The sequence below is a fragment of the Carassius gibelio genome, chromosome B24 (assembly GCF_023724105.1).
Source record: "Carassius gibelio isolate Cgi1373 ecotype wild population from Czech Republic chromosome B24, carGib1.2-hapl.c, whole genome shotgun sequence".
NCBI lineage: Eukaryota > Metazoa > Chordata > Actinopteri > Cypriniformes > Cyprinidae > Carassius > Carassius gibelio.
In genome coordinates this window covers 14,742,337-14,756,573 of record NC_068419.1, presented here as the reverse complement: position 1 = coordinate 14,756,573, position 14,237 = coordinate 14,742,337, and the positions used below count along the sequence as shown (strand labels likewise).

Sequence of the window (14,237 nt, the reverse complement as noted above, 5' to 3'; positions counted from 1 at the left end):
CCACGGACATAAAAACAACCGCGGACTTGTTAACACTGGTTCAGGTGGAGTAGCATTTACTAAGCAAAGCCATAGACCACAAGCTACACAAAATCGCTTTCAAAATTGACAAAGAATCGCCTCTGATTTTGAAACCGATTTTGTGTAGATTTTCAGTGAACTACGGCTCTGTGTAATAAAGGCCAACCGTGTTGCCAAGTCTGCGGTTGTTTTTCATGTCCGCAGGTCGAAGTGACCCCAATACAAATAGTTAAGTCAAGTAACCTTTATTTATATAGCGCTTTAAACACAATACATTGCATCAAAGCAACTGAACAACATTCATTAGGAAAACAGTGTGTCAGTAATGCAAAATTAAGGTAAAGGCAGTTATGTTTACCCCCTAAAATGCAAATTTTACCAAGGGAACCACGCCAAAAAATTGTATTTTATCTCCTGGAACGAAACAAGATTGGGCTAGTTTTGAGAAGTAATTTGGCAGGTTTTGTTTTGAAAACCTGGCAACCCTTATCTGAACGCACGTGCTGGAGATATATACTACTAATCACAGGAGCGCCTTTACTGACAAGATGCGCATGAAAATTTGCATAGATTTTTTGCACAGCCCTACTTCTGCAGAACACACTGTATAGACCCAAAAATATGATAATTTTTTCCCAAATATCTTATTTTACTCTATGTTGCATACAAATCGTACATGTTTGGAACTACAGTACATGAGATTGTGGTGGAAGAAATTTTTGGCAACTAAAAAACAATTAATTCTTAGTTTAATAACAACAAAACGTGGGCAGGGCTATATGTTTGACTGGAAGAGTGTTCAAGAAGTCAAAATGTTTGCAAGAGAAATTTGATCTTATTCAGAACTTATCTAATTAGTTATTTTTAATGACTTCAAATCATACAGCACAACTACTATACACTGTTACACATTTATGCATTTGGCAGATATTTTATCAGTTCTTGCTTTCCCTGGGAATCAAACCCATGACCTTGGCGGTGCTAGTGATACAGGAAGGATAGACTAGTGTAGTGTACTAACAAAGTAGAACTAGTGTTGTCTAAATCCTGAATAAATAACTCTGAGTTGGTTCTTTCAGTGAATCAAAAACACTGTAATTCTAAAGTAGTATTTTATAAAATTGAACTAATATGTTCAGTATTATTATTTAATTAGTTAAGCCCAGTTATTATCAACTCTCAAAAGTGTTTTTGCAATAATAATTTAAAATAGAATGTATGTATATACCATTATAAACATATCAATAATTATTTTAGAAGAACTTTTCATTGTTAGTTCATCTTAACTCATGTCTTTAATGTTGAGAGACAGAACCTTATGTTACTATTCTTTACAACTCCTGTCCACACATATAACTGCATGCATAGTCAACCAGGAATCTGTTTTTAATATTGTAAATTATGCAATGATACTCAAATAACTGTTATCTTGCTCTGATAGTGGGTCAAATGATGGAATAGAATAAATGCATGCACAAGACTACAACATAGTAAATTAATTTTTGTTTTTTGTTTTTTAACTTCAAGTATTTTAAATGATTTCTCACCCTGACACATTGTATTATATCTTACTTGTTCCTTGTTAGTGTGACTTCTCTATTAAAAAGTATGAAAGAGTACTGTCTCCTTTACTTTCCCTGAACAGAAAAGTGTTTGATCTGGAGTCAATTAGAATATACTACACAAGCAAACTGATCTATGTGTTGTTTTTGGGCCTTGAGGAGGAGATCTCTGCAGGTTGTGATTAATCAGGCCTGTGGGGCTGAGCTCACCGCTCAACTAAAGACTAAGACTAAGTCTGGCAGAAGTGCTGTGCCAACAGCTCTCCATCAATGTGGGGCTGATGGGATAGGATTGGGGGGATTGTGGGACTGTGTGACTGGCTGTAGGGAGAGCAGACACAGTCAAATCATTTAATGTCACATGACACCCATGACACTACACCCTTAGAGAATCCCTCAGGTTCTGCATCTAAAACTAAGAGACCCAGTCAGACTAAGAGACCAAGTCACACTAGTTTATAACTGGATATTATTATTGTATTTTTTTTAGGACGAGCACTTTTCTGTTTGTATTTGCGCCAGAGATAAACACAATGTCAGTGTTCACAATTTAAGTGCAAGAAGAATATAAAGGGACAGTTCACCCAAAAATGAACTCACTGTCATGTCATTCCAAACCTACTTTTTTCTTCTGTGGAACATAAAACAAGATAATATAAAGAATGCTGAGATCCAAACAACATTGGAGCCCATTGACTTTAATTGCATGGTGGTAAAAAAAAAAAAAAAAAAAAAAACATTTTTCAAAATGTTCTTTTATTTTATTCTGTTAAGAACAAATAATGTCAGAATGTCCTAGGGTTTGTCTTTTTTTTTTTGCAAAATTATAAATATTACATTTTAGTAAACATTTAGTATATAATTTTGTCATTGCATTTTTGCTTTGTTTTACTTAGATATTATAGCAATGCAACATGACAAAATACAAATGTAAACACATATATACATTTAGTAAAACAATTTTGTTTATACATACAATTTCGTAATCCAAGATTTTCAGTACAATCTAAGACTTTAAAAAACAAATCAGATGAAATAAAGACTTGTATAAAAGTAAATATCCAGCTAAACCCCTATTAATGGAGCATTCAAATTCACTTCAACATACAAAGTTTAGGGTTCATTTTAGAGAGTCTTGGAAATGTGAGGCCGGGCTCACGGGCACATTATCGTGACTGAGGGAATTCTAGGAATTTTTAGATATTTATTTAGCCCATGTGAGTGTTTATTAAAAGCCTAGACGCGCTTTGACGCGTGTTGTTATTTATGCATGTTTGTGTCCATTAGAGACTTCTTCTCCATCCCATTACTTTAGCCATCCATCCATCCGTCTCTTCGGGACAACCTGTTTCCGGCCATGCATTATTTTAATCTTCGGCCTCCTCCTCCTCAGACGAAAAAAGAAAACGTGCTATTTTACATGCACTCAAATTTATAACCTATCATTTTTTAGTCAGGCATTAGAGAAGGCACCTCATCTAAGATTTATGACTGACGGTTTCCCCCTTCCACCCCTCAATCTAATGGTATAAAAGAGACAATGTTTTAAACATTAAAATGAAAACCATTTACAACTATGATCAAAAGAGAACATTCGTGCATTAAAGTTTAAAAGGCGAGGAGAAGTATGGACGCGCGGACGGAAGGAAAGAGGAGGGGGAGAGATAGAGGTAAAGAGGAGAAGACACAAGCATGCTAGTGAATACTCCTACTGAATGAAGAAAAAGCTTTAAAGTGCTTTTGCGCTTCGTTGCAAAACGCTGACCTGTAATGAATGTGAACTACTTTCCCCGCCTATATCGCTCTGATCCTCCTGTCCTCGGCCTTTCTGAGCACTTTCTTAAACGCATGCTGTTTGGATGGGGTGATGCCACCATTTTTAGGAATCCCAAAAAACAAACAAACAAACTTAAAGACTGAATGATGAGGAATGAAGTCTGCTTTCAGCCGATCTCCTTGTTGAATTTGACTTTAGAGGTTCTGAAGGTGCTTTGAACACAACTTCTTTATTATGAGCATTAATTCACTTTGAATTTTTAGTTTAAGCATTGATTTAGATTTAGCATTATTTTATATAGATTTAATAAAAAAAAAAAAAAAAAAAAAAATATATATATATATATATATATATATATATATATATATATAATTATAACAATGTGCACATACAGTATGACTCAAGATTAAAACTTTGGCCAGAAATTGAAGTTAAAGTAAAGAGACCACAGGCAAGACCATATTAATATTATTTATATAATTCTCAAAATCAAATTATAAATAGGGTGACCATACATCCTCTTTTTTTTTTTTTTTTTTTGGACATGTCCTGGCTGGGATTTCTAAGTTGCCTATAACGTCCAGGTTTTGGCTTTGTTTCCATGCTCTCTACATACAGTACATTATATGTTCGCATATTTGCATTGCATTTATGAGATGTCAGAATTCAAAAGTCAGAATTAAAGTAAAAAGACCATAACCTATACAAGACCATGCAAACATACTTAACATATCTTGCTGATCTTTTGATTGAAACACAAACACACACACACACACACACACACACACACAAACACAGCCATAAATAAATAAATAGTGTAAAATATTACAATTATTAAAATTAACATTCTCTAAAATACTTTTCAGAAACTTGATACTGACAATGCAAATTTTGTTGTAAATAATACAAAGATTATTCATGTATGTTTTACAAGAAAATACTATTTCAGCTTTTTTTTTTTTTTTTTTTGTAACTCCAAAATCTGTTCATATTGTTTCTACACCAATTCTTTTTAATCTGATCAATATGGACTCATACCTTGCAGATTCTGTAGGGGGAGCGTCATGATGCCTCCAGCAGCGGCGGCTGCCACCAGGCCCTGTATGTTTGCAGCCGTGGGCAGAGACAGAACCAGGCCCTGCTGCCCACCCAGATGCCCGCCAGCGTTAAAGGGGATCAGAATGGGCTGGTTAAGACCAGGAGCTCCTCCGGACATCACTCCACTAACCGCTGACGCCAACTGCTGAGCAACCAGCAGAGACTGAAAGAAAGAACAAATAGGAAGTTAATGAAGTTTTTAGTGAAGTATGATACTAAGCATCACCTTGGTAATAAATAAAATACAGGAAAAACATTGATGCCAAAACACTTACTGTTTAGAATTGGATAATATTAGCTAAAAGTGCTGTGTGCTAGCGAAACCCTTTGCCGGGTCTGACAAATCAAATGCTTTTCCTGCAGGAGACCATTTTTCTTTTCAGCTCACCCAAGCACTGTTTTACACCTCTATACTGTACAAAAAGCCTGTCTGTGATTCAGCTTACAGCTACCACACAGCCTGCTCCTCCTTCCAACAAGACAACAGGCTACGTTATCATTACCTCAATTAGCATTTATCGCTGCTTGTTTGAATTCATTTTGTACAGTTAAGTTTTAATTATAATTATTATTTATTAGTTATAATTGAAGGCTTTGTCCTCTAAGTCTTATTTTTTCAAGCGTTCAATGATGAATTTGTACATTGTCAATAGTGTGAAACAGTGTCTCAGACTCTTTAGTTGTATAGAAAAGTGCAACATGAGGTTGAGTAAACGAAAACAGAATTTTAATTTGGGGCCTTTAATGTTACGCAGAAAAGAACATTCCTGCAGTTTCATCTTTTCTGGCATGCTGCACTGTTCCTAATTTATGAAACGAGAGGAAAAATGCATGGAATTACATGGAATAGAATGGCAAATGTGCATTTGTTAAAGCAGTATTTGTATTTATTTTTTTCAGGATGGGAGGTTCATGGAGAAAACAAACTGTAAGTGGTTCACTGGTGCATTTGATTTCTGTATGATAAGACGAGGCTTTACTCATTGCATTAACATTTCATTTACAATCAAATGATAATCAGCATAAAATAACACTATTAAATATTCTTTCTCCATCTAAATGGAAAAACAAACAGACAAAAGGAATTTGTCAAAAAGACAAAAGCCCTTCTTATAGGACACGAGAGACTGAAAGATGTCATTTGTCATTTCTTTCACTTTAAACACTGACATTAAAAGAATGCAAAAAAAAATCAATTAACCGCTCAAAGGATGACAACAAAGACTCTTCTGACAAAGCTGTGTGACATATGTTTAATCTTGCTGTTTTAAGTGTGTGTGTGATGTCGGTTACTTCAGACACAAAATCAAAGATTGTCTGCCAGCATCTCATCTCAATCCAAAAGTGAATGCCACTTCCTGGTTTGCCTCTGTAAATAAATCTGTTAAGATATCCATATGTTGATATATTCTTAAGTAATAGGAATATACTGTATAGTTCAAAAGTTTGTGGGGAGTATGGCTTTTTAAATATGTTTTTAGAATATGCTTCTGCAAACTATGAATGCAGTTTTGGTTGAAAAAAATTATATAAAATTATTGTTAAATATTGTTACAATTTGAAACAGTTTTTTTCCTTCTTCCGTTTTTTTTTTTTTTTTTTTTTCAAATCCCCATGCACATGAAAACACTGTCAAGAGCATGCCATGAAACACTGTCAAGAGCATGCCAAACCAACAGGCGATACAATCTCACCCATAAAGACATGTTGGCCAATCAGAAACCTGAAAAAGTTTCCAGTAGGCGGAGATAACAGTACATGCTCTGACATCACAAGCCAAAAACGGTTTCACTGGCTGTGTCCAAATTCAGGGTCTACATCCTTCGGAGTACTCATTTGAAGGATGTTACGTCACAGCGCCGTGACGAAGGCTGTCCAAATTCGTAGGATCCTTCAAATTCGGCCCACAAATGCGTCCTCCTTTTCCCCGAATTGGAAGGATGGGTGTGGTGGATCCTTTCGTGTCCTACCTATCCCATAATTCTTTTCGGCAGGACAAAGCGAGCGGTAGCGGAGTGGGGGAGGAGTATTATTTTCGATGTTTTTTAAAAACTGGCTTTTCAAAAATATATATTTTCAGTGGTTTTCTAGTTAGGCATTTTGTTTTAACGTTAAGCATTTTTTTTACATTTGTACGTGTATATGTAAAAAAAGTTTACTTTCGTAAACTAGCTTCTTCCTTACTGCCTGTGTGAATATCCCCTTACACACAGCTTATTTGTTAGTGATTGAAGCTGTTTTTAACGCTTCTAAGGACGAAAGAGCAGACAGAAGTGTTCCGGGGAGAGAACGATGAGCTCTTCACCCGCGTCTTGCTTAGCGCTGTCACGGTTGCTAGGCGACAGGGTATGAGCAACGGGTAAGGGAGGGAACTGAAAGAAGGGTAGGCTGTCCAAATTCACAAACACCGACTTCCGGTTTTTGCGGTCGTCGGAGGACCCATCCTCCTTCAACCGGGTAGGAAGGATCCTAAGGAGAATGCAGACCCTGAATTTGGACACAGCTACTGTCTACACGATAACACTACAACCAGAGTTTTTGAAAATCTTCACCCTGGCAGGTTCCAAAAATGTTTGGTTTCAGTGACCTGGTGCTGCATTTGCATGTGGACGAATGGCCAAACCCCACACAAAAAGCTGCAGTTTAAAAAAATAACCGTGTTCGTGTGGACAGGGCCCTAGTCTCCCTTAGTTGCCCTGATTAGTTTCTTCTGTTCACCTGTGTTTTCTACATCACCTTGTTAATCATCTCATTTGTTCCTTTTGTTTGCCAGTCTTTACAAGCCTTTAGTTTCTGTCCTCCCATCATCCTGGACTGATGTTTATTAAATGGATTACTTGAGTCGATGTGGAATAGTTCTCCTGTCCTTTTGTTTTGAAGTTTGAATTAAATACCATTTATGTTTACTCCTTCGTTGTGCGCTATTGCTACAACCTTGCTTGCAACAATTAAAAGCGTCTTTACTCTCACTTTTGTCAATTTATTGCATTTGTTTCTGAATAAATGTATTAATTCAAGCTTTGTTATAACTTTGACAAACCGATGTATAAGCAAATATAGGACGATAACATATTTATGGCACATGTAGATAATTCTTCAATCTATAAATAAAGGGTTAAATTAAGAACAACCTCTAAGACTGCCATTTTACATGTAGTCTATTTCAGGACTGTGGGCAATCATACATTTAAAAATGCAGCTACTTTAGTATGGTTTTGTTTAAATCCTTTAAAAGAGTTAAATTTGTCTATAGCACTGGCATTTTCGTACAAATCAACCGACTCCTAATGGCCCATTCTGAACTCCACTCACTGAACTGAGGAAATTATTAAAAGGGCACTTGACCTAAACAACTGAGCTGAAGAGCTGCCATCAGTCTGAAGATGACTGAAACTAGATGAATAACTGAAAGCTTAAGAGAAACTTTATAAAATACAGATATGTCTAATTGGAATGGTGCAAGTTAACATGAGTATTAAAAGTTCTTCATTTAATATGAAGACAAGTTTATTTGTTTTTTGGCAGAAATTACTTTTTTTCAGTCATCTAGAGACTCTGTACAAAACAAAACTTTTAAAATTGTATTTTATTTGAAAGTATTTTCAGTAATTGGTTATACAATTAGTTGCGTTTTCAGAAAAAAAAAAACTTTTTTTGAATTTTATATTATTTCCATCATTTTAAGCAGGTCATGCGAATATCACAAAACATACATTTAGAGAAATAAAAGCAAAAGACTGCGCCCAATGAACAGATTAATAGCTCCTTGATATAAATCTTTAAATTTTTTATCCAATATAAGCTAATTATTTTTAACAAATTTTATTAAATTATTACATTTAAAAAAATTCAGATTACAGTAAAATTATAAGATACTTTTTAAATGCTGTTCATCAAACATAAGTGGTATATGTTCATAGTTGATGCAATGTGATCACACCTGTGGTTATTGCTCAGACACCTGTGTGAACAATATGAGAACTGACATCCACAATGCATCCAAAAAAACACCTATATACAAGGAATATAACTGTGATAAAATACAACTTCAATTGTCCTAATTTTCATGGGCTTTTGCCAGAGATTACAAACTTCTATGCTGTGTCCAGCAGAATGTCTGTGTCAGGAATCATGGGAGGACCATATACTCCTTGACTCAGCATGAAAACTGGTTCTTCTCTCTTTCTTTCTTCATGTTAGATTCACTAATAGCTCACACAGTTTTCCCATCAGCCCACTCTCTAAGCGACAAGGCAGCTGACAAACTGATCTGAACCCCAGCGTGTCTGTGAAATGGGATCCCCCAGGATCAAAACACACTTTAAAATGGCTGAACAACTCCTCACTCAAAATACCCTTGGGATGTTTAAGTCACGCTACCACCTCACTGTTCCTAAATGTCCATTTACATACACCAGTTTTCAAAGATACTGTGGCATATTTGTCATAAATGCACTTATATTTTGCAAGACAGTTTCTGAAAAAAAAAAAAACACTCATGGTGTCAGATGATAATGAATTCAATATAATGATAACTGTGAACAATGCCATGGAAAAACTTGGAAAAAATAGTTAAATTCCATAAAATGGCCATTTTAAAAGCATGTAGGATCAGATTTACTAAATTAGACCGAGACCACGATTCCAAAACAGTGTTGATGGCCATGGAAATTTATGTGGGTGAATGTCCATGCCTTTTCAGTACTAATTCTTCACTGCACATCTTTAGGATATCCTTACAGTACAATTTTAATGGCAAAAGACGGTTTGCACGGGTGCTAGCTGTTAGTAAATCTGGCCTCTTAAATGGCATCAGATATTTCTGAGTTAAACTAGGTTTTAAAATGGGACTTGATCTTATCCATCAGGGTTAAAATGAATCATGAAATGTGGCTCAAAAAGAAGTAATTTCAGAGGTAGAGCGAGTCAGTTTGATAAATTTTGCACAACATGACAAGCGTGTTAATAGTCAAGGCATGATTGAATGAGACAAATTATTAAAAAAAATTTTTTTTAACAGAATCAATACATGTGTCCCCAAGACCCTTTAGCCGATAAGCAACACTATATGCCTTCTTGATCTGGCTTTTGGGATTAAATTACCCTTTTCTTTTCCTAACCCACCCCCCATCCCATTCCTCTTTCTAATAAGAAGAACAGAGGGAGCGGCCCAGTGGAGGAAACGCTGAAAGATTACTCGTAATCAGACTGATAGCAGTGTGCGCGAATGAAGCCAAAGGCACAGGAAAGAATCAGACCCATGTAGGGCTAACTGCCCTCTTACTGATCCAGTTCCATAATGGCAGTGCACACAATATCCGTCTCTAGAGTGAGAATCCATCAAAACATATTGATCCAGAAACAAGGGAATTGGCCATGGCACAGGGAAAGAGCAGTGTGGCTGAAAAGTGTTTGTTTCTGTGGGACTGTCCTGACAGGGTTCATCTATAAAGGCAGAGCTCAGGGGAATGAGAAGACAAGGGCTTGGACATCGCTGCGGCATGTTGAGCTGGATATGGCAACAGACAATGATCATTCTCCATCTCTTGAAAGGGCCTGTTTGTTCTATACATCCTAAAAAAAGACCACAGTTGATGTTCTAAAAGTATGTGCATGTGTGTGTTTGGTTAAATTAAGTTTTCATTAAAGGGAATGAGATGTTCAAGTGTTTATACACTAAAGTAATATAAAAGCAGTCTTTGACTCATGCACCATACTGTATGTTTTCATGTTTTTATAAAGACAGATATGTAGGCCTACGAAAAAATAACTAAAATTAAGATTGTTATTTACTGAACACTTCTTGGCATGTCCTTAAAAAAAAAGATTAACGTCTGATTTGTGAACAAATCATCACTTTTAATGAATTAGAAAAAAAATCTGTCATTACTAGAAAGGTGAATGCTACTTTTTCACTCAATGCTTACTGTCTTTGTTTAACCGTTCTGCCTAATAATTTATTAATCAAAGACAATTACTAATGAAAACAGAGTATGGGAGCTCTTGTGTGTCTTTACTCAGGCACTGCAATGCATTCTCAATACTGTCAAAATAAAAGTTCAGTGCAGCCAAAATTGAAGTCCAACTTTTGACACGGAGTGATAAAAAAAAGACAAATATTAGTCAATATATTGGCTTTGGTGATATATATCGGTCAACCCATTAATTTCAGATTTTTTCACACTACTTGTGCTACCTTTTGTTAGTCTACTTGTAATTTTTTCTCTTTATTGTTATTGCCATATACCATTTCAATGTTACTGTTCATTCTGTATCTTTTGCTCTCTTTATTAGTGGTGTTACTTTTTATTTTGTTACCTTAACTTTAATGTACACCCGCACACCCGCACCCATCTGTACTTTTTTCTGCACTTAAACCTCCTGTTACCAGGACAAATCCCTTGTTGTGTGTAAACAAACTTGGCAATAAAGTTCTTTTTTCTGATTTCAGATTTTGTAAAAAGTAGACTGTAACTACACTTGCTGTTATTCTAAAAACAGCTGAGCTACTGCAATGAAACTGAAAAATAAATAAATAATAATACTACAATAATAATCAGCCACGCCACAAGGATGCACTGTTTTCTTTCAAATCAAAGCAAAAAACCACATAGTAGACATATCTTTGTGTAGTGGCTGACACAGAAGAGCGTACACTTCCTGCATTCAGCTCACAGTGATGTGGAGAGACACAGAGAAGAATAAAGAACTGTAGAATAAAGTTGTTATTTTTGTTTTTACAAAAAGTATTCTCGTCACTTCATAACGTTACGGATGAACCACTGATGACTTTGACAGTGTTTACATGGCAGTGAATGGGACAGTCACAAGCTTATGGTTTTCATTTGTGTTTCAAAGACGAACAAAGTTTTTACGGATTTGGAACGACATTGGCGCTAAGTGATTAATGACAAAATTTTCATTTTGGGGAGGAGTATTCCTTTAAGGAACAAAGCTAGTTTTAGTTAGTCATGCAGGTCGTTGCTGGAGAGTAACTCTAATGCTAACCAAATTTACTGACCCTCTGGTTCCATTCTAGTATGTAACACTCACTTTTTATGATCCTATTAGTTACTTGATAAACTCAAGCCCTACATTAATTTTTTACTCAGAAATATGTCACATTCCAAATGGGCTGTGAATGCCATTTCGTGTTCACGAAATTGTGTAAGGGTAAAGATGTGTTTTCTCACCTGTGGTCCAACAGGGTACGTGGGGTGAGTCATATGACCATGTTCTGTGGGACTGCTGCTGGCATCAGACTGAACTGAACCAACTCGACCACCTGAGAGAGAGAGAGAGAGAGAGAGAGCAAAAGATAGATTTATTTGTCCATTCTTAAAGAATAAAAAATCCTTTTCAATAAATTCTTCCATTTCCCCTTCCCATAACCACATACACAAACACTCAGAGACAGTATCATGCTGTGACGGCAGTGAGCCCTCAGTAGGGTGCTCTGTAACTGCTGTAGTAAAACGTTTTCCCAATAAAAGAGTCTGCACACCATGTATTTTCTGCTTAGCACACATCAGCACTGTTACGTGCACGTCACAGCATCTCCTTAATTCAGCAACTCAAACCTAACATCAGTTTACATGCCGGAGCTCTCCCCTGATCTGTCAACTTACACACATTCAAATGTACACAGAGCTGACATGAGATGCTGCGCTTCAACACAAATACTGCACACGTGCCCTGCACACACAGTATATACTGAACCTGAAGAGCCAGGTATAAAAAGTGACAGAGAAGACTTTTAAATTGTTGTAAAAGAGTTATATTTCAAATAAACAACTTTTTTTTTAAAAACTTTATATTCATGAAATAATCAATGATAATCAAAGTGAGCTGTCATCAGTCTGCCATTGTTTCGAAGTCGGAGCAGGTGGAGAAAAGAATGTCTCCTAAGCTACTGAGGTGTTCTGTTGTTGGATGTAGTAATGAACATAGCAGCCGCTGAAGATGCAGTAGATCACATTTGTTTTTTAATAACTTTTGAAAAGTCTCATGTGAACCGCTTGCCAGACAATGGAAGTGAGGGGCGGGGTGAACAGACTCATTAGCATTTAAAGAAACATACACTAAAACGGGTTGCTGTGTGTAGAGCTGTTTATGACAGGGTTTTACATTACCTTTGAGAAATTTTGAATAAAATATGTTATAAAGGCCCCATTAATACCCTAAAGACTTGTGGAAAATGGGCAGCCGATGACCCCTTTAAGAGTTCATTGTGTAATTCGTTTTGAGAATGGCACACTTTGCTTTGCATGCTCTCAACTATCAGTTCATGACTGTCAAATTATATCACTTTACTTTTTTTAAAGATACAGTATTCAATCTTTTTATTTATTTGCTTACAATAGCTCATAAAAATGTGGCTAGCTGATCCTCTTTAAGCGATGTTGGAAGTTCATCACTTGAATACTGCCTCATTCAGATCTGTTGTTGTGTATAATTAACTCATATAGCCTATTCCATTAATAGCTATTTAACCATCAGAAAAGGATCAGGCAAGGTCTCAGCTTGTTAATGCTGCACTGAGAAGCATGTCTACTAAAGCTAGTCATCTGTTTTTGTGATGAACTGCCTTTGGTTCATGGTCACGGACAGATTCTACTGAAATCCAACCTATTGCTTTTTCCGCTCATATACAGTACTTTTTCCCCCCTTTCATTCCTTCTGCTACATCATTAGAAGAATGGCATCTACGCTAATATTAGTCTGTTTCTCTCTTATTACGAGGTCACCGTAGCCACCAGATCCAGTCTGTATCCAGATCAGAGGGTCACTGCAGTCACCCGGATCCAGTACGTATCCAGACCAGATGGCCTCCCAACTGAGCCTGGTTTCTCCCAAGGTTTTTTTCTCCATTCTGTCACCGATGGAGTTTCGGTTCCTTGCCGCTATCGCCTCTGGCTTGCTTATTTGGGGTCACTTCATCTACAGCGATATCGTTGACTTGATTGCAAATAAATGCACAGACACTATTTAACTGAACAGAGATGACATCACTGAATTCAATGATGAACTGCCTTTAACTATCATTTAGCATTATTGACACACAGTTTTTGATGCAATGTATTTTGTTTAAAGCGCTATATAAATAAAGGTGACTTGACTTGACTTGACTTCTGTCAACAACTGCATTATGAAAAACTTGATAGATTAAAACATACAAAACTAGCTTGCAGCAACTTGTGTCATTACTACATTTTTATCAGGTACCGAGTCTGTTCCACGTTGTTTCCACACTTCCACGCAGTTCTTGTACATTTAAAAACTAGGAACAGGAAGGCAGCGATGGCGAAAGAAAAACAAAGCAACTGATTTTGAATGGTTCTTCACACTGACAGAGGCTTCTCTGAGAATCACCATGGTAACATATCCTCATTATTCCAGAGACCACTAGACGGTAAAGACCTGTCTCCCTGGCCCTAATCTTCCACACACACACACCGATCAAACCTAATAAAAGAGTTTGTAATCAAGCTCCCCAGCACACTTGTGAAGAACATCTGCTGATGGCCGCTCAGCTGAGGAATGCCTAAACCCACTGTTGTTTGGTTAGCGGTCAGCCATTCTGATGTGTGTTCTTAAACACCACAAGCTTATGATTAGTTAGTTCTGGTTTCCTCCGAATGCCTGCACAAACATAAATCTTGCCAGAGAGAAAACTGAGCCAGAGAAGTAAAGCCAATAAGAAATGTGTCACAACTCAAAAATGAAATAATTTAGTTCGGACAGTTTCTGAGACAGTGACAGTATTCTTCTGTTGGATA

The 14,237-nt window shown here is 36.5% G+C and overlaps 1 protein-coding gene across 1 annotated transcript in view; it reads right to left on the bottom strand.

Moving 5' to 3' along the window:
* pou6f2 (POU class 6 homeobox 2) overlaps positions 1–14,237 on the bottom strand; it is a 93,180-nt gene that overhangs the window by 62,138 nt on the left and 16,805 nt on the right. The window contains exons 2-3 of the mRNA XM_052596695.1: positions 11,652–11,743; positions 4,399–4,621 (exon numbers count right to left, since the gene is read on the bottom strand). Coding sequence (XP_052452655.1) covers positions 4,399–4,621; positions 11,652–11,743 — 315 coding nt within the window. The remainder of the gene's footprint in view (positions 1–4,398; positions 4,622–11,651; positions 11,744–14,237) is intronic.